The 24,997-nt window shown below is 37.8% G+C and overlaps 1 protein-coding gene and 1 long non-coding RNA gene across 27 annotated transcripts in view; one reads left to right on the top strand and one right to left on the bottom strand.

Annotated features, from left to right (window-relative positions):
- Positions 1–299: 299 nt before the first annotated feature.
- Positions 300–1,009, bottom strand: LOC140684294 (uncharacterized). The gene is made up of 2 exons (XR_012056358.1): positions 596–1,009; positions 300–481 (listed from the first exon to the last, which is right to left on the bottom strand). It is a non-coding gene; the product is annotated as an uncharacterized lncRNA (long non-coding RNA).
- Positions 1,010–1,130: 121 nt separating this feature from the next.
- GPHN (gephyrin) overlaps positions 1,131–24,997 on the top strand; it is a 269,956-nt gene continuing 246,089 nt past the window's right edge. For 8 of the 26 annotated variants that reach the window (XM_030275514.4, XM_030275524.4, XM_030275525.4 and 5 more), the window contains exon 1: positions 1,132–1,275. In XM_030275514.4, the coding sequence (XP_030131374.2) occupies positions 1,212–1,275 (64 nt within the window). In that variant the 5' untranslated portion in view covers positions 1,132–1,211. Of the gene's footprint in view, positions 1,276–24,997 lie in introns of all 26 variants that reach the window. The other 18 variants (XM_030275533.4, XM_030275532.4, XM_072930114.1 and 15 more) reach the window with 5 other exon arrangements.

The following is a 24,997-nucleotide window of genomic DNA, read 5'->3' as shown; positions in this document are numbered from 1 at the left end:
TTCTTCAGCCTTTTGTTTTTAATTTTTTTTTTTTTTTGTGGTATTCGTTCATCTAAGAAAGCGATATGCTAAGGAGAAAAGTAAAGTGGTTCATTTATGTACATGCAAATTACAATTCTTTCAATAATTGCTTTTTAGTAGGCAGTCAAAAGGAGACTAATAAGGACTCTGCTATTACTAAGAAAGCACTGAAAGAGGAATGCCCAAAAATATAAAGATCTTTTGAAGTCAGGGGACTAGAATTTTGACAATGGGTTATCATCTGTAGTTGATGATGGTGCTAATAAATGTGGAAGACATTTGCCCACATATTTATTCAAAATGAAATTAAATATTTGCTTCCTGAGAGTATCCAATGTAACATAAGTAAGACAAAAAATAATACAGTAAGTTGCTTTATCAAAATAACTGTTGCTCTGTCTGTGTAACAACAGCTTCAGTCTCAGAGTAAAGGGGAGGGCTGACAGGTGAGAGAAGAGGCCTGTAAAGGTAGAGAAAACACCCTGCTGAACCCCAGGAAAAAAAATCTGTATATCTGTATTTCTAGCCTGGAGAACAGGGGGCTCAGGGGTGACCCCCTCACTCTCCACACCACCTGAAAGGAGGCTGCAGCCGTGGGGATCGGCCTCTTCTCGCAGGCAGCCAGTGACAGGAGACGGGGACACAGTCCTGAGCCGCAGCAGGAGAGGCTGAGGCTGGCTGTCAGGAAGAGATGTCTCACAGGAGCGGAGGTCAGTGGGCTCCCGGGGCGAGGCGCAGCCGCCGTGCCGGAGGAGCTCAGGGGAGGCTGGAGGTGGTACCGGTGCCATGGTCTGCTCGACGAGGCTGCTCATGGTGGAACTCGCCACCACAGAGGTCTTTTCCAAACTACTGGACTCGGCCCTTCTGTGATGTCATGCTAACCAAGAGCAGGGATCATTACCATCCTTGCCATCTGTCCTTTCCCCTTTTCCGCAGCCTCAGGAATTAAATCGCCATCCCCCTGTGACCGGGGTCCCGAGCCTCGGCGCGCACTCGGCGCTGGATTGGTGCTGCCTGCGCCGCGCGCACCGCGCTAGTCTCGCACCCCCCCCGCGCCGTCGTAGTCCCGGCCCCGCCCCCGCCCTGGCCCCGCCCCTCGGCCCCGCCCCGCGGCCCCGGCCCCGCCCCCTCTGCGCCCGCGCCGCTCCCGCGCCGCCCCCCCCCCGGCAGTGCGGTGCTGCGCCGCGAACATGGCGTCGGAGGGGATGATCCTGACGAACCACGACCACCAGATCCGCGTCGGCGTCCTCACAGGTACCGGGCCGCGCCGGGCACGACGCTGGGGACGCGCGGGGGGCGGCCGCGGGTCGGTGCGCGCCTCAGGCCGCCCCGCGGGGTGCCCCGCCGGCCGTCTGTCTGTGCCGTGCGGCGCCGCCGCCGCTGCGCAGGGAGCGCCCCTCCGCCGTGCGTGCGGTGCCCGAAGCCCGGAGCCGGGGTCGGGGCGTGGGGGCGGCGCTCCGGCCGCCGGCGGACGGCGTGAGCGGGGCCGGCCGGCGCTGGGCATAGCTGCCGCAGGCGGGCGGGCGCTGCAGCCGCGGGGACTGACACGGGGATAACCCGCGCGAAGGGGACGGAGCGCGCGGGTGGGCGAATGCCGGCGGGGATGGGGCCGGGACGCGGCCGGGCTTCCTCCGAGCGCGGCGGAGCCCTGAGTGCGAGGGCGCTGGAGAAGGGAGCCCGCGGCCGGCGCGGGCTGCGGGCCGGCAGGTGCCGGGCCTGCCTTCCCCGGGCGGGAGGCGGCCTCAGCTCCCGGCCGCGGGAGTGCCCGAGCTCGGCACGCTCCGCACGGCAGCTCCTTTGGGATGGCTCCTTCCCCTCCCCCTCCCTGGCCTTTACTTTGGGAATTGGGAGGGGGTGGGTGGGGATGCTTGTGCCTATGTGCTCTCTGTTGGGAGGGGGAGGAGGGCATTTATGATGCTGCTGCTCATAGCGCACGGATGATCCCTTAATAAACCCGTGGCACATGACCTGCGGTGGCTGCACAGAAGGGCTCCCGGAGCCGGTACGAGTGTGACAGGCTGGGGGCTCCTTTGCCGGGCTCTCGGCGGGTGCCCCGGTGCCCCGCGGAGCTCGGCGCGGCGGGGGACGCGCGGCGCGCCCAGGAGCGGAGCCCGAGGGGTTCCGGTGTACACGGGCGTCAGCGCCGCTTCTGTGCGAGGAGCGGGCGAGAGATGTCGGCGAAATTTTTAGACGTCAAGCTCAGTAGGTTTCACCTGGAGCCTGGGAAGACATGACTGTTCATGGAGAGCAGCGTTGTCAGCTCGCTTAGGAGTAGGAGGATGCTTGGAGTGGAAGAGGGGACACTGACGGGAGAGGAGGCCTGGAGTTTTAACCCTGAAGTTATTTATTACCGCTAGCGGTGTTTAACCCGAGCGGCACGTTCGGAAGCGGCCCGAGCCCGCGGGAGCCCCCGCCGCTGTTCCTCTGCCGGGTGCTGATCCCGGTGCCGGGAACCAGCGGTGTCGAGAAGGCTGGAGCCCTTCCCCTCCTTCCCTTCCTGGGAAGCGCTTGGCCGCAAGGTGATTGTGACGATAAACCGCTAGAAAAACACGGTGAAATCCTTAGCGTGCTTTTAAATTCTAGGCAGTCAGATCCTTAATATGGGCAGAGCATGTTGGACCAGATGCAAAAGTCACATGGGGAGGTTTGTTCCCTTTGTTCCTGAAGGATAGGATATGTGTGCCACTACCTATTATTGTAAAAGTCAAAGTGGGAAGGGAGTGCCAACAGTATGCATATTTTTCTTTGCATATTTTGTACAACTTCAAGGTGTGTAACTTGGGTTATTATTTTCTTTTGATCAGAGAGTTGTAATAATTTTCACATGTAAGTGTTCCCAGAATGCAGTACCAGGCACATATGGTGTTATAATGATTTAGTCTCTCAATAGGTTCAGATAGTCTTTCAGAATACACTTATTTTGTACTGTAAATCGTGTTTTATCATTGTTAAACTCTTTTAACTTTGTATCATAATTTGTAATTTCATTGAGAAGAGCCTCTGGCCTAAAACCTTTTAGGTTTTTTTTTAGAGGAAAGCCAAGAGGCATAACCAAACAGAACAGTATAAGTTTTTTTCACCTTAATGTAATTGTTTTGAGTTCCAGGCTAACAATTTTTGCAAATAATTGTTTTCCCATTTTGAAAGGGGACACCTTGGTTTCTTACAATTTCCTTAGTCCCTTTTTTGTATGTGTTTGTAAACCTGAAATATAATGTTATACAAATGTTGTGGCACATATTTGGCCAGCCTTAATTATTTTCTGCTCCAGCATCTCCTTTAACCTGGGAAGAAACTATTTGTACTTTGGGGGATTTGGGCCCTCTAGTTGTTTCTGCTGTTTCAGCTATGAAAAGACAGCAAATCAAAAAATGTACTCTTCTGATTTTTTCTCTTTAGTAGTTCATAGAAATGAACTAATAATTACTGCTGTATGGAGGAATAAGTGTAGAAATGAAAAGGTTAGGTATGTGAACTGTTTTTTTTAACATTTAGACTAGCTTAGTGATCAGAAATAAAGTAATTAACATAACATGACTCCTTTAGCCTTTCTAATTAAGATCATAGGCATATGTTTGTTTTCTTAGCAGTATATACTTGTAGTCTTATCTGCACAGGCATACAGATTTATGCTCCTGTTAGACCTGGTATACTCAGTTTAGAAAATAATTCATACTGCACCTTTTAGTCATATTCAGATGGAATTTAAATTTACTTAGAAAGGAATAACTCTGTTGAATTAATTTGGAGTAAAGTTGTGTGTTTGTTTTTAAATGAGGACATATAAAAATTATTTGGGCACATTGTTATTCTTATCTGTTATAGAGACTGATGCACATGGCTCCAGAGTATATTGAGAGTGAGTAATGTTTGTCATAAAGCTTAGTTTCATTACTAGTTTTCATCTAGAAACAAATGTGTGTTTTTTCATTTGCGGCAATTTTCGACAGGTGCAGTGGATTAGAGGAATAGAAATGTTGGTTGCTGTTTACTAAAATAACTTAACTATGTTCAAATGCAAATTTATGCAGAATGTAGCACCTTGGGCTTTTTTAACAAAAATTACTTGTTAACTTCTCTTATTCCCAAACTGTCGAGGTCTTTTAGTTAAGAGTTAATAATGAGAAGAAAGTCCATAATTAGGCCTTTTTCTCAACATGAAAGAACTGTCTTCCTAAAGTCAGGAAAAATACTTTTGTGTATACAGCATCTGTGGACATGAAGATGACACTCATGCTTATTTTTGAGTCTCTGTATAGAAAGCTGTAGAGTTAAGCTTCTTTACTGAAACAGGAGGAAATTACAAAACTGTGAAACTTGCGAACTACAGGGTTATGTCTTATGCACATAGGAAGCCTCACGATTTGTGGATAGAAAATTGAATTCTAATCTTGGTGTGTTATCATTTCAATAAGTTTTCTAATTTTTCAAGAGTGGAACCATGGAAGTGTCATATTCAGCACTAGTGTTTAATGAAGTGTTCAAATTAAAGATATTGCTCAATTAGGTTCCAAGCCTAGTTTTTCCCTCTGATACCTTTAACATGGAGTGGGGGCTCATGAACTACTAATAGAGCTTCAGTATTATGTTGTCGTGAGGTTACTTTTATGGTAAAATGCATTTTAAAAGCACTGTGATGCTAATTGTCAGATTGGGGGATTTTTGTGATGGAATAACAGAGTTGGACTAACCATGTCCAAAGCTTTGTCATTTCAGTGTTCTGACTATCTTCTTTTAAAAAGGAAACAGTCATAGAGAAAGAAGAAATGTGGGGTAGATAAATGAAAAGGAGGATTGATCTCCACATTTACAGTAAAGGTTGGATTCTATGCATGGTCTGTATGTACCGTTGTGTGTCAGTGCTTCCCTAGCAAAATACAAGTACAGAATTACTCTGGTTGCCCATTGCAAGCCTTTCATGTTTGGGGTATCTCTTACAGAACAGTTGTTAATCAGTGAACCAGTGGTGTCAGGTTGCTGGACCTGGTGTACTAAGTACAGGATTTTGTAATGTTGAAGTTGGCTAGAAAACAGGAGAAACTGTGTGCTCTGACCAGAGTTGAATCAATATTAGATCATCCTTCACTGGTGGTGGCATTGGTAACAGTTATATAATCTGTGACCTTTCTTGTTTTGTCAGTGACTAAAGAAGACCCTTGACTGGAGCTGTCCAGAGAGTTCTGAATGATGTTGCCATCTCCAGTAGCCTAATGGAAAAAAACATACTCTGGTTCTCTCTGGCTCCTATTTTGTGCTTTTTTCCTCTCCATCCCCATTATCTTCTTATTTGCTTCTCTTCTTGTTTTCTCTCCACTAAGCATTTAATGTAGCTGGCCAGAACTTGAGGTTTTGTTGCATGTTTGTTTTTTTCAGAATATTAGTGATAAAAATTTGTTGGGTGCTAAATATTTTGGGTTGGCTAATACCTCTTCATTCAGTTTGTCTGCTTTTGAGGCAGGTCTGTGAGAAAGTCCTCACTGTATACAAACACCATTTTCTGTCTTTGCTCTTAATTTTGTATTGTTTCTTCCTTGTTTAGGAAAAAGCTCTCAGACTAACTTTTTTTTTCAGGACAGTTTTACTGTGTTCAGTATCGCTTTCAATGTGGTACAGCCTTTCCCTTTCATAAAGGGGTCTAGGCAAATTTTTCTTCAGATACATTGTTCTTCCTTTTTCCCTCTGTGTAAAAATTAAAACATTTTCAATAATAGCTGTTGCCATAAGCCTACACAATAAAGCAGACAGATGTTTCTGAATGTGTAACTCAGACCCTGATGTCCAGGTAGCCCTGTAGTGTAAAAGATTGCAGCAGTGTCTGAGACTCCTTAGTTGGTTGAAATGACTCGGAGTGGCGACATTGTCACTGAATGTATCACTTTGAAGCAAGCTTTCTTCTGAGATGGTGAAGCCCTTATCTACATGAGAGCTGCAACCAGAGAGGTTGCCTGGGCAGATCTGAAGTTCAGTGATATGAATGTTTTGTAAAAGTTATCTTTGAGAAATGTGGCAAACAAAATACTTAGGGTGTCACTATATATTGGCCAGACTGTTTTAGAAATGTATAGGCCGTCTGTTTATGACTAAAATGTCATATGCCTCTTGTCTATTTTATGAGGTACCTTCTCATGACTTTCCTCTAACTCTTCATTAATAACATGCAAGTTGCAAGATCTCTTAGCAATGGTGCTTCTGTTCATGCTTTGGAATTAGTGGGAAACTTTCTTATAGAGGTGTGTGTGTGAGGGGGAGAACTGACACTAGGTTTCCTTGGAATTATTGTCAAATTGCCCTAATTGTCTAAGTTGAAGTTGCTTAATTTTTTGTTTGTGATCTGACTTCTGTCCAGAATTGCACCTTATTGGGCATTTATCTTCAAAACATCGATTAAAGGCAGTAGCTTCCCCTGGGAGCCTTAGTTAAAGAAATGCTGTGCTTCCGTTAAAACATTCTGGATTCAGAGTAACATTGATTTTCATCTTTCTCAACTGTAGGACTGTCATAATGTTGAGTTTATCCATAGAAACTAGGAGATCTTCTCCCTGTTTGCCATTTGTAGCTATACATGTTTCTTTTTTGACTTTTTATCTGGCTAGGATGATGAGCTTAATCTCATGGACATGATCAGTAGAATCGCCTCATTTCCTTTTTGTAGTCTAACTGTGCTTTACCTTTTAAACTTAGAGGAAGAAAATCCTTGCTTCCCTCCCCCCCATTTTTTAGTGTACACTGTGGAACAAAAATAGGTAGCTGAAATCTCTCTGGTACAACGGACTCTTGTACTTAAATTTTAACTTCCTTATTATAGTACAGTTTGTTTTGAATGGGAAGAAGTAGAAACACTGAAACTAAACTAATCTAAAGAAAGAGATGAAATCATACCTGTATAGTTGGGAAATAATACCTACTTGTGTATGAAATGGCCATTAATTTGGAGATTTATGTGTATGATCTGGGGTAAGAAGTCTTGTGTACTCAGTGTTTCTTGATTTGGAGTTTACTTATCCAAATACAGTTGAAAGACTTCCATCTTCACCCACGCTCCATGTCTGTGGTTCATATTTAGCAGCACAGAGCATACCCATTACAGCATGTTTTCATTTTCTTTTCTATGTTTATATTTGTCTCCTTTTCCAGTACTGCAGGAAAACTTTCCATGTTATTTACCTTAAAAATTAGTGATTGTGAGTTTCATGAGGACCAGCTTAGCTCTGGGATAACCTTTAGTTGGTCGGCTGGCTATGTTAATTCGACAATAACTGAATATGTGATCATCAAGCTGTGTTTTGGAAAGTCTAGCATACAAAATTCTGATACACAGACACAGAATTCTACCTTTAATGTTGATTTAGCCACAGCTGTCTGGATTTTTTTTTTTTTGGTAGGTAAGCAAGTACAGATTCTGTTGTCTGCAATTTGTGAGATTGTTATGAAAAAGCACATGATAACTAAAAATGAAAACAAATTTTAGTTCTTGTTAGATATTTATAATGTCTCGAAATGTGGATTAAGGGAAAAAATTACATTCTGTTCATATATGTAGATGCACTATGCAACTCTTCACTTCTTACCCTGAAATGATCTTATATTTGTAGTGTTGTGTATGAGAGAATTCTTCTTGAAAGTTTAACAGAATGCCTGAAAAAGGTGTCCTTGGAGAATAGGAGGGTGGGTGATAACCATAAGGTAGCAGCCTTTTTCCTGTGGGATGTTTTTAATTAATAAAAAAAGAGCATAGCCTTTTGTCTGTTTTATCACAAAACAATTGAAAAAATTAGTTAAAATTTAAAAAGAACAGTAATTACATAAAAAAGTGCTTGGGAAAAATAGACTTAATTAGGCAATTATCTTAGAAAATTTCATTTTGCAAGTAAGAGACTTTTATGTGATGTTTTTGTTTACTTGTTTTGTTTTCAAACTAATTTACTGAGGCCTATTTTATACCTAACTTGTCAAGTGGAAAAAAATTAGCATAAACCCTTAAGAATAATCTTCTATGTACATTTTGCAAAATCCTGTAAAACAGGGCTCTATCCTACTGTTACAATGTGGGTGAATGATGTAAGGAATAAAATGCATTGTCTATTCCTTATACTTTGAGATAAACAATAAGACTTCCACTGTCTGACTTCAATGGTTAGGGAATAGCTATGTATAACAAAACCTATTTTTGAATAATAAAACGTTTTTTGATATGTACCGTGACCTTCAAGAACTGATTTAACATTAATTTAGCTTTATATATGAATTTAGCTTTATATATGTTACCTAGAACAGTAATTTTAATAATTCCAGATGTATTATGACATTTCATTATGTATTCAGCATACAGATTGTATAAGTAGACCTATAAAATAAATATATTAATAATTTCTTATATACTTAGAATCACAACTATAGAAATACATATTTCTACTTTTTCCTTTTCTAATTCAATTATATCACTAAATATGTAGTAAAGTAAAGAAGCAGAATACACTTGGGATTTTAACTATAAAATTTTTTTGTGTTTTTAGTACTTACTGTGTGGTTATGAAATTGTTAGTTTTCTTCATTGTCCTGTATATTGTAGGGAATTTATGTGGAATATGTTTCCTTTAAAAAGCCTCTTTCATGCATGTATTTTACTGTTTTTGCTGGCTATGGTGTGTGACTTTTGATATGTAAAAGTGGGAAATATAAATTAAATTATGTTAAATTATATGGTATAATTTTGTTTGGGTTTGTGTTTCTTGGTTTTTGTTTGGTTTTGGGGTTTTTTGTTTGTTTTGTTTTGTTTTGTTTTCCCAGGTGTTATAGTTTGGATTTTTTGAGAGTGGAACTATTGGTGCTTTTCTTTTTTTTAGATGTATGCTGGAGGGGATTTAACTTCATACTGAAATCTAGGAAGTAAGTTGTGTATTCAGAATCATTTTGTGGGAAGTTGTATGGATGACAAATAATACGCATTCTTTGGGAATTAACATTAATTGCAGTAAAGTGTCTTGAAGATGTGAGTCAGAATGGAAAGGCTTCTAGAACCTCTACAAATTATGCTTGTCCTTAAAAAAAAAGGAAATTCCCTTTATTATTATCAAGCTGCTCTTGCTGCCATGAGATGGTCCACTTAAGAAGGAATTGATAGCAAGACGTGAGGTGAAGTCTGTAAAGACTTAATCCAATAATTCTTGAAGAAACATTGAATATGATACTAGTTAGGAATTCTGCAAACCAACACACTTCTATGCCGCTGTTTCTTACCCCTTCTTAAAATAGTTCTCAATGGATTAGGAAGACAAATCAGACTGCCAAAGAGAAGATGTTGTTGAGCAGGTATGTATCCTTCCACTAGGTACTTGCAAATCCTGTTCTGGGGAAGTGTGAGTGGCAGTAAGTTTCTGGAAGAAGATTTCCAGGTTTTCAAACAGGTATGACGTAGTTTCCTACTGACATTATTCTTTCATATGATGTAGAGTAGTGGCATAGCAGTGTAGGTGGTGAGAAACCAAAGGCTCCCTATGGATTCCCTGTCAGAAACTTCACCTTGGAAAAAACTGGGAGAAAGCAGCAAGATACCTAAAGACAGTACCTATCTGGTGAGAGAAGTGCTTGTTCCCGGAAAAAAAAAAAAAAAAGAAAAAAGAAAAACAAAAGCCTGTAAGATTTAAGGCAAAACATACTTCTCCTTTCCTCTTTTTCTAGCCTAATTTCTCATGTTAGTTGTGTGAATACTCAAGGCGAGACATTAAATAAGCTTACAGCAAATCAAGGCTTCTTAAAATCAACTTCCTTGAAGAAATAAGCTGTAAATTTAGCATAGTAAGGAAAAAAGTTGTGAAACACCTTTAAAAGAGAGGGCAGGGACAAAGTGCTTCTGTAGATAATCCACACAAAGCTCCAGGGATGCTGAGATAAAGTTGCAACAGGTGTTTCTGTGTGTATAGCTCCTGCTGATTAAAACTTCATCATTGCTGGTACACTGATTTAATGCTTAAAAAAAAAAAAAAAAGAAGAGAGAATGTATCCTATTCGTAAAACTAATCATATGTAAAAGGGAGTTTTTGGAGAATGTTTTTGTAGTCTCCAGATTTTTCTTCTTTTTTTATGATGTCCTAAAAGAATTCCTTTTTAGATAGTTGCTCTAATGAGGTTCCTTTCTCTTGATAGATGTAGTAAATCAGTGCAGCATAACTCCATAGCTACTAGCTTTAGCTGATTCTACATCTAAGTACTTCTAGTTTTTGTAAAATGTACTTTTTTATGTACAGGTGGCTTTTTAATGGTAGGCTTTTTAAATGAGTGCTGTAATTAAGCAGACTGAAAAGTCTGCAGGGAGAATCTCTTTCCCTCCTAATCTTCTATTACAAGAGATTCCAAACCCTTCTGGTCATGTGGACATATATTATGGCATTATGTTAACAAAATAAAGATGAAACCAGTAAAAGGTAAGTAGAATAAACTAGGAGACTGAGGAGGGTTTTGAGAGAAATCTCATAACTTTTTCGAGTAAATGTGACTACAGGGTAGTGATGGGTGATATAATTCTTTGGAAAGAAGGCAAGGCACAGAGCTTTAAAAATTTGGCAATGGTCATGTGTGTAAGATGTATGTGGTTCAAGTTGGGTATATTTGTTCCAGAACCTGATGCTTCAGAACATAATTTTATTCTGATATCTATTTTTTTAGGAATCTGCTCTGTTCCACAGTAGGAAGGTAAGCTGTCAAGCCTTAAGGTCTGATCTTGAAGTTAAATTCCAGCATGGTAAGAATTAAAGCTGTTACCAGTGTCTCCAGTGTGCAGGACTCTGAGTGAAACTCAGGCTTTTTTCCTAAGCATTAAAAATCAAAATGGAAACTCTAAAGTTCATGTTAAAAGCAACTGATGAAAAAAAGCAACTGATGAAGAATTTCCTGTGATTGTTAAGCTTCAGGGAAGCTCACCTGCCTGCTCCTATTTCTTTATTCCAAAGGGTATAGCTCTAGTTTATACACAATTGTTTCAGTACATGACTTTTCTCTTTGCTTGGCAGTTGATCAAAGAGAATTAGAGAAAATACTAGTTGTCATTTCACCGTTGTTATGTCAGAAAAAGGTTCAAGTAGACCTTCTGTGAGTTCTTTGATGAACAGAACATCTTTCTGGAAAAGCCATCTGAGGCAAATTTCTGTATAGCATTAAACTGGGACATCATGGATTATCTTTAATATTAGAAAAATCTTTTAATTCCTTGATAGCATGTCTTGTATTCCATTATTGTTATGTGTAAGTTGCTGTGAGGACTCGTCAAATCATAAGGGAGATTTTAGATGTGGAATAGTAATAATTGTCAGTATTTCTTACCAGAATAGTAGCAGCTTTTAGTATACCCCAGAATAGTTTTAGCAGGTCTTCGCATTCAGATTATTCCTAGGAACCTTTTTCTGCACAGAACAAACACCTGCTAAAAATGTTCTACCTTTGCTTCAGCCTCCAGAAAGTAAATTCAGCTGTGCATATGAAAAGTATGCTGAGGAAAACTACTTTAAAATGAATGGTTGAGATCTTATTAGCATCTAGAAAGCAGCTAATGATTAGGGCACATTCAGAAGCTTGTTCAGTGTTTTAGATGTTGGGAAAACATCAGCCTGGAGCCATTTGAGGCGATAGTAAAATATATATTCCAGTTCCTTCTAAGTAAAAATTTAAACTTAATACCCCCTAGATGCTGACATTCCAACTAGCAGCTATTGCAGAAAAAAATCCCTCATATTTGGATAATTAGGTACTCTCTCAATTCTTCAATGATAAGTACACAATTAAAAATATATTTTGAGCTGTACCTATGTAAGTCTTTTGACTATAATTCAGTAGGTTAATTTACCTTTTGTGATTTCATTCAATGTAAGTAAAGCCTTTGATATTAAGTGCTGCTGCTTTAGTGAAAGACTGTTGAGTGTGTTTTGCCTCACACTAGCTCAAAACCCATGGAATGACCTCAGTAATTGTTGGAATGCATTAGGTGCACCTGGGGAGTGCATCTCATTTAGTTTTGTCCAAAGTGAATTCCACATTCATACTTTGATTCTTCTTTGCAGTGTGAACCAAAGTGTGGTGACTGGGAAGTTTTGGAAGATAGCTTAAAAGCCACGTGTTTGGACCAAGCACAAAAAACTAATACAGACACACTGTTGTTCTTTGCCTCCACTGGGTTGTTTGTGCCTCTTAAAATTCTTGTGCATGCCAGAGGGGTCTTCCAGTGGGTAGCAATTTCCTAGAAATGGAAGATGCCCAGGAATGCCCTTGTGCATTTTGTGAAGGTGATGTGGGTGAGGGCGTAACTTTTGAATATTTGGATACGCTAGAGAAAGTGAGATGTTGAAATGACTCGTAACTTAAGATAGCCCAGAGTAAAGTTCAGTAGTACGTAGAAGTATTTCAAATGTCCAATATAGCAATAGAATTACAAATTTTTATAAAAGCTATAGCTGAGGAAATGACAGAAAAAGCATGTTTAAATTAATCCTTAGTTTGAACAGGCCCTCCTTGTACCTTGTATCTGACTTGTCTGTTAGGAAAGTACATGCAGCACCTTTTCAGGGATTTTATTTTCCTGCATTCACTACATCTCAAGGCGAGTTACTGAGAGAATTTTCTTCTGGTGTACCATGCAGTCTGCTATAAGTGCTTTAGAACCCAACAGGACTCTGTCCAGGTTTAATCTTGGGTATGATTCTATCTACCATCAGTCTTGTTAACTGCCATACCATGCTGTGCTGGCATAACCTGTCATGTGGCTGTGCAGACAGGGAACTGAAACAGCTGAAAAAAAAAGGATCCTCTTGAGCTGAATCAGTTGTGTGATCTGGTTCAGCACTGAGCTCTGCAGACTTCTCTTCCTGTGACCAAGGCTGGCAATTTTTTGCCTCATTGTCAATTTTTTTCATTTCTGTTCTGTCTTACATCTCTTCTATCCTGCCACTTTTTTCCTCTGTGCAAAACAAACTTAACTGGCTAACCTACTGGAAAAACTGCTCTTCTTTTGAGAAATCAGTTTTCTGCTGCTGGAACAAACTGAATCAACTCAGCAACAGATCTCAGGAGTGCCAGTTTGAGGGAGGAGCTGGATTGTACAGGTAGGATAGGAAAAAGTGGGAGATAAGAGTTCTGTTTAGTCAACACAGCTCAAACAGATGCAATAGTTTGCTAATTTTGTGTAGTTCACTTGCATCAATTGCCGAGTCAGTCTTGACACTTCTTTACTTGGCTGTGTTGTCTCCTTGTGTGCAACTATTGCTTTGTCAGGCCAGGTGTCTTCTTGCTGCTATTTACTAGCTTGTGCTCATAGACAAGCAAAGAGACTGCCTCTGCTCAATAATAAGCAGTACAATGAACACAGTGAAGGAAAGGAAGGATTTGCCTATTACGGGAAACTTTTTGAGGACAGGGTAAGTAAAGATATATTTTTTCCATTTTATGTGTAAAGATATTTGATTCATATAGTAGTAGGTGAATATGAAGGTGTGCTAGGCATTTATGCTTAGCAAAGAGCTGAACATCTGAGAACTTGCATGGTAGGTAACTAGAAAAGCTGAACATTAGATTTCTGCAGTGTTAAATTTGGGAAAAGATGAACACTACGTTACACATTTACAGGCTCAGAAGGTCACTTTATGAATGTATTAATTTTTTAATAGTCAAAATGTCTAACATTAGTTTTTCTAACTTATTATCTTGACTATAGTATGCCTCACACAACTAATTTGAAGACTGTATAATTAATATACATACCCACATAAACATTTATTAAACTGTATATCAGTAATTTTTTAAAAATAAAAGTGACACACTTTTGCCAGTTCTGATTTCCCTTTTGCTTGAGGGTTTTCTTTGGCACCATTCAGTCTGTCATCTTACTTGCATTCAGTATAGTTTTTCTAAGCCTATCTCTAGCTGAAGCTAGCATTATACTAACTTTGAGCCTGCTGGTCTGATATGTACTAAATGGCAGATGATGTGCTATTGACTTATTTTTCTTCTGTTGGATATCTGTCTGTATACCAGCTACTTAAAACATCTGCATGCAAGATCATAGTGTAATCTGTTTCTGCCCTGCATACCTTCTTGCTGATGTGAACAGAGTCATTACCTTTTTCTTGAGTGGGCTGTTATCCATGTGATTGATGGAGGTAACTGGAACAGCCAGTCAAAGGCATCAGCTATTTGAGTAAGTCAGGCTTTGAGATTCTTGATATTTCTTTAAAATAGGGGAGACCTGGGGGTGAAGATGAGGATAGATAGTTTAGTTGTATAATTGTGGTCAGCGGACCATGTGCACTTATTCAAGTATTTAACTGCAACTCAGAAACTTGCTGGTCCATGCATTTCTCTAATATTGTGTGTTTTCTTGGTCTCCATGGCTACTAATTATGTACGGACCATGGTTTTGCTATTGAAACACGGTGTTTCAATATGAAGGTAGCTAGCTAAACTGAGTTTTGTAAATTGCAAATGTAAGTAATGTCTTCAGTATTAAGGTACATATATAGTAGAAATGTGATTTTTGAAATAGCAGAAAATACTGAAATGCTGTAGTCACTGTAAAAGCAATCATAACATAAAAGTACAGTTTGGCTAGAATAAAAAGTTAAGGATTAATAATAAAAATGGAATTTTACTGGAAGTGGGAGAAAAACTATAGAAGGAATTGATAACCACATTATGTAAAATCAAAACAGTATTATAAAGGAAATCTGCTACCAAATAATATAGAGACCAAGGTTACACAAATGAGGTGTAAAGGCTGTTAATGGACAGCAGACAAGTTCAATAGGGAAAAGATTTGTGTGCTTAAGGAATATGCATCTGTAAGTATGTGCAAGCATCCTGTTCAATAGAAAAGCTTGACAAGAGCAGAATTAGTGAATTGTTTTTATGAGAGGAATAGAGTAATAAACTAAATATACCAGATGTTTATAATCCCAGTAGCATTTCCTTAAAATTCCCTCACTAGGGAATCCCACCTAGAGGTCTCATCTGTCCATGAACTCTCATTTATACCAGCAAAATTATTCCTGTCTATGGTGAACAAAATATAAACTGATACAGATGATAGTATATTGCTAAGCCAACTTTCAGTGAATTTCTTTCAGTTTACTATGAGTAAATGCTTGTGCCCACACAGTAGAGAAGGGAACAAGTTGCTGCCAGTGTAAAGAAAGTGGGAATTTATCTCTCGCTAATAATGCATGAGAAAAACTGATCTTTTGCCAAGACATTAGTGGCCTGTGTATTTGGGGAGTATACTGTTGCCAGGCTTTCAAAACGTGTATTTTTACTGTAGTGCACATTTATCAAAATCAGAAGTTACATTCTTTCAAAAGATTGCATGGATACAATTGCACTTTGTAGCCTTATGCACCACCCATTGACTGCTGATTTCAGTTTCAGAGTCAGTGACCTGAGGCTACATATAGTGCTCCAAAACTCAATTACTAGTCATTCACTTAATCATGCTCACAGAAGCAAATTCTGTTTGTGTGTCTGTAGGATATTTCTATTTTTTTTTGGGGTACAGAATGATTGGCTTCCTTCCGGAGACCATTAAATTTTGTTTCTTTTAATTCCTTTTCTTTGTTAACCTTTATGGAATTACTGGATATTTGTTGGGGTTTCAGAATTAGTTACAGCTCCTATTACAACTGATATTAAAGACAAAAGTTTAGAAAAAAGATGTGAGTAGTGGGAAAGTACTCCCAAGAATTTCAGCCATTCCTTTTCTCCCTTAATCTCCTCACCATGGAGCAGGATGCAAGATCTACTACTTTCTTAATGACTGCAAGAAAATAAAGCATTAAAAACCTTAGCTCTTCTTTAAAAACAATGGAAGATAAAGATGTGAGGCCAACAGATTCCTTTGCTGTCATTTTCTTCCACATCTGACTTTTCATCTTTGTATTTGGTGTAGATTGTGCTGACTAAATACTGGAAATGGCTTTTTAGTGCTTTTCTGCTATTTTTTGCCTTGAAAAGACTTTTGTTTCTCTTCTTGTGCAAGTTTTACTCTTTTGTGAATTGACAAAGGCACACTTCCTTTGGGACTGACTGTAAAATCTTTTGTTGCTTGTAACATGACAAGTTATACTGAAATCTTTCTCAGCAGTTTTGTTTTCTTGTTTACTTTTTTCTTTGGATGCATGTGTCTTGATGCAGAGTTTGTTGATCAAATACATCATATGTCTCATTCACATTATTTTTGGTGTTATATGAAAAAGTCAACCTCTTGAATGCAACTAGATTGAGGGTTTTCTTACAGAATTTCTACTAAATGTGAAGTGCTACTTTTCTTGGAACTTCTTTGTTTGTACCTGCTTGGAATTGACATGTCCCGGAATCTCAGGATTTCATTATCTGGTCAACAGTCGTAATTACCTTTGTTTTCTCATTTATTTCTTACTTTTTTTTTTTCTTAAATCTGACAGATGACAAGCATTTCTTCCACTTTGCCTCACTTTTGTGAACGACTTCATAGGCAACTCTGTGAAAGGCTTTTCCCATAGTCCATCTTTCCTGTATTAAATAGCTATGAGAAGAATGTGTTTTCTATTTATAATTGTTTGTAAATATTACCACTTTAGACCATGGTTGTTTCTTTCAAGACTTTTTTTCTCTGTGTTTCTTTCATTTTTCAGCCAGGGATCTTTCTAATAGTCTGTTGTCCAGGAGGATATATCTGGAGAATGTACTGCTTTAATGCAGTACAAAGGAAGTAATTGAAAGAAATCACTAAAGGATATTATGGTAGGTTGACCCTGTGCAGCAGCTGAGCTCTCCACCCAGAAGCTTACTCACTGCCTCCAGGCATGATGAGGGGCAGAATTAGAAAAGCAAAAGTGTGGAAACTCATCAGTTGAGATAAAGGCAGTTTAATAAGTGAGGGAAAGGTGTGTGTCTTACTGAGATCAAGCCAGACAATATCCACAGCTGTCCATTTACCAAGTCACTAATCTCCTGGTAGAAAGTTTTTGTTAGGCTGCTCTCTGTGTTCTGCTGCATTTTTTCCTACCTGTTAACCAGACAGGTACAGAAGTCTAATTTTCTTTTGTATGGAGCCTTGTACCAGACAAAATGCACCAGTAAGAAATTTTATAGCTTGTTCTGCAAAGCTATCTGCCTTCTTTGTTCAGGAATACAGGCAATTTACAGATCAGTGAAGGAACCAATGCCCCACTGTATGGCTTTGCCATCTGGTACACATCCTGTAGGATGAAGAAAGACTTTTATGAACATTTTTTTGTCAGTTTACATTGTTGGCTAATGGCTTTTCTACAATTCATGAGTAGCATTTTTACTTCTCTCATGTGTTAGCTTTCTGTAGTTGCTGAAAAACTTTGGTGATTCAAATTCTTTTCATGTCCCTTCAATGGCTTCATAAATGGAAATTCAGCTTCCATACTTTCAAGGAGTTTCCTTCATAAGGAAAATAAAAAGTATACATTCTAACTGTAAGTTCAATTTAAGTCAATATAATATGTTTGCAATATTCCCCATGGCTGTTACACAACTATCTAATGTCAATTACTGTGCACTGATGATACATCATAAGATACAAACTGTTTTTTAAAAAATTTTGTATGTGAATTTAATTGAAGAAAATCCTTTCATTGGGTGCCCAAATGAGAATATTTGAGTAAGGATGTGGTTTAAAAATGCTTAAAGCTCACAGTACTTCACAGCTTGATAAAGTTCTGTCTTTATTCATTCTTTGTTATTTTTTATTTGTTATTTATTACTTATTACTTATTATTTATTATGTATTATTTATTATTATTTATTCTATATTAGATGGGATTTCAGATACTAGGTTGTGACTGATAACATTATTCACTGTGCATGAAGTTCTTTCTGCCAAAATACATTACTTTTTATTTATATGTTATGCAGATTTATTTTATTTATGTAAGTACTTTGAAATGCTCAGGTAAAGAGGTAGTCTTGAAACTTATATGCTACGTAGGCTACATGCTAAGAAAAAGAGTTTTTAGGTTTCTGAGGGCAAGAGCCAGCTCTCAACTGATATGCAAAGTCCAGAAACAAACTTGGATTCTTGTATTAGCTTGGACTCACTCATAATTGACTTTGGCTACTCTAGCCTGACTTCTAAAATACATCTTATTAGATAAAAACTATTCATTGGTTATGTAAGAATTTCAAGAGAACTAGTGTGATGTAATATAAGAGTTAAGACATCCCTAGATGACACAGTCAATTGGAGTATTAACTGAGATCTCATTTATTAAATATGTATATAACAGTCTCTGTATCAAGGGCCTATATATCATTTATAAGCAAAAAATTTAGGAGTTGAGAGATGCTCTTGGAGCACACATGATACTTTTATTTCAATTTTTCTGTTTTGAAAGAAAGTGAGTGTTTTTTTAGGATTTTTCTGTGCTTGAATATGGTTTCTTACTAAGCCTTTCCCCATCAGGTAACCAGGATCAGATTTGTCGAAAGCATTACATATACAGAGCTTTGTTCTTGGATTTACTCTTTTTAGTTCCTTGTTTTTTTTTGACAGAATACTTTTGTATAGCATTTGTTAGCTGAATAACTAAAATTCTGATCAGTTTGTCTACTCTCTTTTACATGAATGCCTATATGAACCCACTAGTCTGTTCAAATTAGCTAATTCAGAGAAGTATAATCTGTACATTAGAATTACATAATGTATATTTTCGTTGTATACTTTGCTCTAAGAGAGTCAAGGCTTTGGATTTTCCCTCAATGTCTGTAATATTAACAAAGCTTTACCTTTCTGGATGAGGCCTAAAGTGCAGTCATTAAACTAAGGGGAAGACATGATATTTAAAAAGAGTACTCTAAAATAATAATTATGTATTTCTTTGGTAATTAAGGTTTGCAAACCTCTTAATTTACTGGGGCACTACTAGTCTACTGGAAATTACATACATGGAAAGATACATTTTGCCTTCCTCTTATGTCTGAGTGTTTACTTCTGGCTGCATCTGTTTTTGCTCCAAGGATAAGAATTTGAGATGGGAAACTGAAGAATCTCCAGTAGTTTTAACTTAATGTGGTACTTGAAAGTATGTAATAGTTTATAAAAAATTAATAAACATTTCACAATTCATTTTATCATATTGATCAACCTTATGTGAACATTGCCTTTCTTGTGTTTCTTAAGGATGGGCTGAAGATTTTTGAATGAAGACAAACAAAAAATATTACATGATCCAAAAGATGCAAGTTGCAAAAAAAAAAAAAAAAAAAATTGGAAGAAAAGCTGCAGTTGGCACAAGAAGGTGGTTACTGTTAACATATAGTGTGATAATGGATGTCAAGGGCAGAGGAGGGTGTCAAGTCATTGTTTTAGACTTGTGAGGTGGATTTACTAGAGTTTGTGTGTTCCCTGAGCAGAGAATATTGTGTTGATCCAGTAATTTGGGGATTTTTTTTGGTTGCTCCAGGGAATGCTGTATTAAAAGTAGAATCAGCTTTAAATATTCTGTAAAATAGAATGCATTGCCTTTATTCTCTCTGTGGAGCAGTGCTATTAGGAGCTATATCCCTAGTTACACACTTGTGAAATTAAAAAAAGCTTCACGGCTGGAAGGATGCCCAAATTCTATGAAGTCTTGTATTTCTGAAGAGAGAGATAAATAGTCATTCAAATTCAGGTATCTGTAACACTTTGTAGGCTAGATCCAAGCAGAGACATAGGTGTTGTGATGCTTCAGTATCTTAAACTTCACTAGTTTGGACCGTGCAGTGGGAGGAAAGAGAACAGTGTTCAGATATTTGCATTTTGAACTATCGTTTTCTTCTCCTGTTAAAGGGCAAGTAACAAAACAGAAATAGTCCATGGAGCACAGACTAGAATCTAGGTCTTCTCTCCCAGTTGAGCACCCTGGTTATTAGGCTACAGTGCAATCCTTGTTAATTGTCCAGATGCCATAGCATTTTCATTTTTAGCTGGGTAGTTACCAAGCTTTAGCAGACAAGAAGCTTGTTACTATCCAGCCTTTTAGTTTCCTAATTAAAGTGCTCTTCTGGGAAATAAATGCATGGTTTTGAATCCCCATATGCTAACAGGGAATTAAAGCCAAGTTCCTTGCCTCTGTGCTAGTCTCTGTAATCCGGTATGTATCTACAGAAGTTCTGCATTGGTGGTCCCAAGCCATTTGTAGACCCTTTTGTACCTTGCAGTGCTGTTACACAGCCCCTTTGACCACAGTCTTTTCCCAGAGAGTGTATTTGCTGCCTCAGGTGTCACATCTGTGTTACCTTGCACATGAGCCTCCTAGCTCATGGGCTTGGTAGAGCTTCAACCTTCTATTAAAGTTTCCACCAGAAAAATTAGCTGCATTTATCATCTCTACTACTAGGAAAATCCTGTGGTGTTGGATTACTTTGTATAGGACTTGAGGGCCTGAATTTTGCTTAAATGCAAAAATGCTTTTATTACATGCTGCCAAGTATTCAGAGACTGAGATGATGAGAAAACATCATGCTTATCAAGTATTTGAATAGCAGGAACACTGGTTTTTGTCCATTTAAGTAAAAATATCTTAACAAAAAGTTCTGGGGTCATCCAGCCTGGATGCTTTATCAAAACACCTGAAGGAATAAAGCTGCTGGACAACCAGATTTCCTTTCAGTTGTTTAAGTTAAATAATAATTTCTTTTAAAGAAAATCAAAATAACTAACTGCCTTCTTTACTTAAGAAGGATTTTCTTTCATGGCTTCTCTGATGCAGTCGTTTTCAGTGTCTTCTCGTAATAAAAATTATTTGGGTATCCTTTAAGATTTAGCAAGCAGGAGAGAAATGTTGAGTTGCTCTCCCCAGCAATCTTTCCCACAACCTTGTTGACATGCCATATGATTAAAAAAAAAACAAAGAAAAAAACTTTTGAAATCAGATCTCCCTCCCTTAGTTTGTCACCTTCCTAGATAAGTAATTCCATGATAGTTCACTGCATTTTAAAATTATATGCACTTAGTATTTTTACAATTATAATTTTCCTTCCTAACTTTTTAGTAGCAATGGTTCTATGCAAAATCAAAATTGAAGCTACTCCAAGTGATTGGAGTCAAGTTTTTTGGTTTTGTGGTTTGGTGTGGTTTTTTTGGTTGTTGTTTGGTTGGGGTTTTTTTTGTTTTGTTTTGTAGAGGTTTTTTGTTGTTGGTGGTTTTATGTTTGTTTGTTTCTTCTTGAAAAAACATACTATGTTTTTGCTTGTATTCTGGACTTCTTTTAATCTGATAAGGAAAATAGTCCTGAAAAATATAAAATTGCTGATGTGACCTTGTCCATATCTTAGCTAGCGGGTGCCTTTAGAATAAGATGGTACTGCATCATAATTTCTTGATGAGTTACAGCATCATGATGGCATGTGCTCCCACTCAGAATCTATTTTAAGAAAGGACAGAAGCACTTTCTTATAAGTAATCTTGTACTCAAAAATACTGGATTGGAGTGAAGAAAGTCTACAAAGTAATGATGTTCTTTCTGGAGATCAAAAGAGAATTAATGGAAAAATAATTATTTAATCTGTATAGTTAAAAAAAAACTGGCACAAAAAAGCTTCAGCAGCATAATCTCTCTTTTTTATATTAGTCTATACATCTGTCCATATAACAGAGTCACACAGCAGAAGAAATATGAAAGACTTCCTCAAAGAAACTCATGTCCCACTTAATTAGGCAGAACTTTCAGAGACCATTTAATGTTTAGCACTGTAGTGGCCATTAGAAATTGCAGCATGTGTTTTGGAAATTTGGTATCAAATTTTCTGTGTAACACAGCATCTGATATCTTTGCTAAATGTGCCTATTTTGACACTGGTTTCAGTTTGTCAAGAAAATGTAGTTCATTTGAGCACAATGATTGTAAGAGGCTAGTCTTAACAGGAAAACTCTTCAGTATTCTGTAAATACTGACCCACTCTTGGACAACTCTATTTTCCCAGAATGTAAGGGTCCTGAAAGTGTTTGAGGATACTCTGTACAATTAATGTTCATTGAATTGACAATAATAATAAGGTGAGCACAGGTTTTTATAAACCTGTTAGTTCAGGTTAGCTGTATTTTAACCCGAGATCTCTATCACTCAGCTACAGTCACTGTAAACTGAATGTAGAAAACCTTTTGTTACAGCCTTATATTGTACTTTAGGGAACAGGGCAGCTGAGTGTTACTATTATACAGATTAGTACTAATACAAGAAGAGAAATTAGTACAAACCTAAATATTTCAAGTCATGAGCCATGACATTTCAAGCCATTTCAAGTCAACAGCCATGCTGTTTTCCTATGAGCTTCCCATTATCTGAATATATCTAATTCAAGTCTGCTATTAACTCATCACTGTTTCTTGAATAATGTGGGAATAATCAAAATTTGGAAAATAGAGCACAGAGGGGACTGACTTCACCTAGCTTGCTTATTTTTACATTAAGAAAACGTAGGTAAGAAATCTTTAGGTCTCTGCAGTCTTCACTTAAAAAATTGGGGCTCTGTATTTAATGAATGAGTGCAGTGACTATGTGTGTAGCAAAAATTGCATGATTAAAAGCCAAAGAAACTTCCTAAAGAAATTTGACCTATAAAGAAGCATTACATTTTTAAGGTTTAATTAATGGGGATCTGCTGTGAGTAAAAAAGAGTTTTCTTTGGAAATAGATATAACAGTTTGCAAAGCATTCTTTTCTATACATGTAATAAAATCATCTCTCTGTAAGTATTGGAATGCTACATAATTATAGGGAATACATATTTTTGTGGCAAGCTCCTTCCTAGCAGGACATGTTAAGAATAATTCTGGTGGAGGTAGTGTACTGATTCAAATCCAATTAAGAAATTTTCTGTGTAGCACAGCATCTGATATTTTTGCTATCCAATCAATTGAAAATAATTCAGAGGATGTAGTTTCTCCCAGGTCTCCAAAAGTATGGTGTTTTGGTCATGCTTATTTTTGTGACCGAGTCTGTAGATTAATTGTTTGGTTTCTGTTTAAAGATGCATTGTACACAGAATACTCACTTCGTAGCTTCAAAGGGAAAAAAACCCCAAACAAACAAATCCCCAAAACTACACCAAAAACATGAAGATGAACATTTCCTTCATGACTGACAGAACATTCATGTAAGCAGAACACAAATGAAAGCATATTGGAGATGAGATTTTTGAAACACTGTAACAATGTAAGTGCAATAACTTGCTTTATTTGGTATGCTTGATATTGGTTTTTGTTCTGTTAAACAGTTAATCTGATGAGGTTTACCTGAGGTATGGAAATGTCATTGTTTTGATCTTCAGTAGAGGTGTGGCTTGGATAACTTTCCTTGTACTGACACTGTGTGTGGGGGTACATTTCTGAATCTCAGTTTCAGATAACATGAGTACTGTGTGACAGACTGTAGTGGGAAATTGGACTTACCAGGAACTAGGGAATCCTGGTGAGGTCAACTTTTTAACCTGTTTCTCCTGAATTGGTTGCCTGAATGTGAGTTAACAATAATTTTTGTCCGATTCCATTGTATCTCAGTCAAGCTGACAATAAGTTATAGTTCTTGTATGTACAGTTTTTTAATGTGAGAGTATTGCCTTTTGAGAAGTCTCCCTCTTCATCTGAAAAAAATTGAGCATGAATTTTGACTTGTTATTTCAGTTTCCACTAATAGGATAAATTCCTGTTTTCCAGCCTGCCATTTTAAAATTGAGTAATATAAGTAATCTCCTCATTGGATGGCCCTGTTATATTTTAATGTGCATGTGACACATTTTCTGTTTCTCTATTTAGACTAGAAGAATAAAACTAATATCCAGGGTCAGAGAACACTTATTTTTTCCTTTCTTGGTATCCAATAGGAAAATGTAATTACAGTACTGTCTCAGACTAGAATCAATGTTGTATACTACCATGTTGTAATAGGCATTAGGGTTAGTTACTTAGCATTTTTACTTTTCCCTTTCTTGTGTTTCAGTTTAACCTCTTATTAAAACACAAATAAGACATATCGTTTCAGATTTTTTTAGTCAGTAGTTCCTTAGATAATGTATTTATATGTTCTGTAATATGTATTTATAGTTCTAGAATTGTAACACTTTTGTAGCCATAATTTAATTTTATAGTATATGAAAGGTAATGTTTTGATCAATAAGAAAGCATCAAATGTATATATTTATGTATATATTTGTGAAAAATCTTGCTATTTGTCTACTTAGCAGCATGTCTTTTTTTTTTTCAGCTTGTGTTTCCTATGGAAGAGGCTTTTGCAAGTGGGAACTGTTACCTTATTTTTGAGCTCTGTGGTTATTTTCAATCAAATTTGATAGAGGAATAGCAGTATTGAAAGGTGTATCCAGCAAGGAAAAGACTTCTGTGCGAGTTCATCCCTTCTCAGACAAATGGCACTTCATTTAATCCATCATCCATGGAAATTCAGTTTACTGAATGAACTGTACTGAATGTAGAAACACAGAGGATTCAAATATGTGTTTGCTTTCTTTTTGCTGGGACATCATTTAAGCCATATACATATTTTTCATAATTTACTAGTGGACAGTGATGAGTACAAAATGTTTCAAACTTACTGCCAGTTCAAATCCAGAAAAAAACATTCTTCTGAAGTACAATAAATTGGTGGAGGATGTAAGTGTGTGCGTTCAATATGTTACGTAGTTTTTTTCTCTGCTTTTTCATAGTAATGGCTTGCCTATTTGAGTCCTGCTAAGCTCTTGATTGCTGTGACACATTCTGTTAATCATTATTTTAGAATAGGATGTTGACTTGCAGAACTATGCTGTCAGAAAATATGTGACCAAAACTGAATGCATCTCATCAGCTTGCAGTAAAATGAGAAAGAGCAATGGGTTGTAAATGAGAAGACATTGCACTGTGGAGGAAGAGGCAAGGAGGTCTCTGCACAAGTGGTGTAAATAAAATTTATAAAAGAAAGGTTCCTATTAAAAATTTTGTTTGGCATTCGAGCACAAGACA

Source organism: Taeniopygia guttata, chromosome 5, assembly GCF_048771995.1.
Source record: "Taeniopygia guttata chromosome 5, bTaeGut7.mat, whole genome shotgun sequence".
Taxonomy (NCBI): domain Eukaryota; kingdom Metazoa; phylum Chordata; class Aves; order Passeriformes; family Estrildidae; genus Taeniopygia; species Taeniopygia guttata.
The sequence above is the reverse complement of the archived record's forward strand: the minus strand, read 5'-3'. Positions and strand labels throughout refer to the sequence as shown.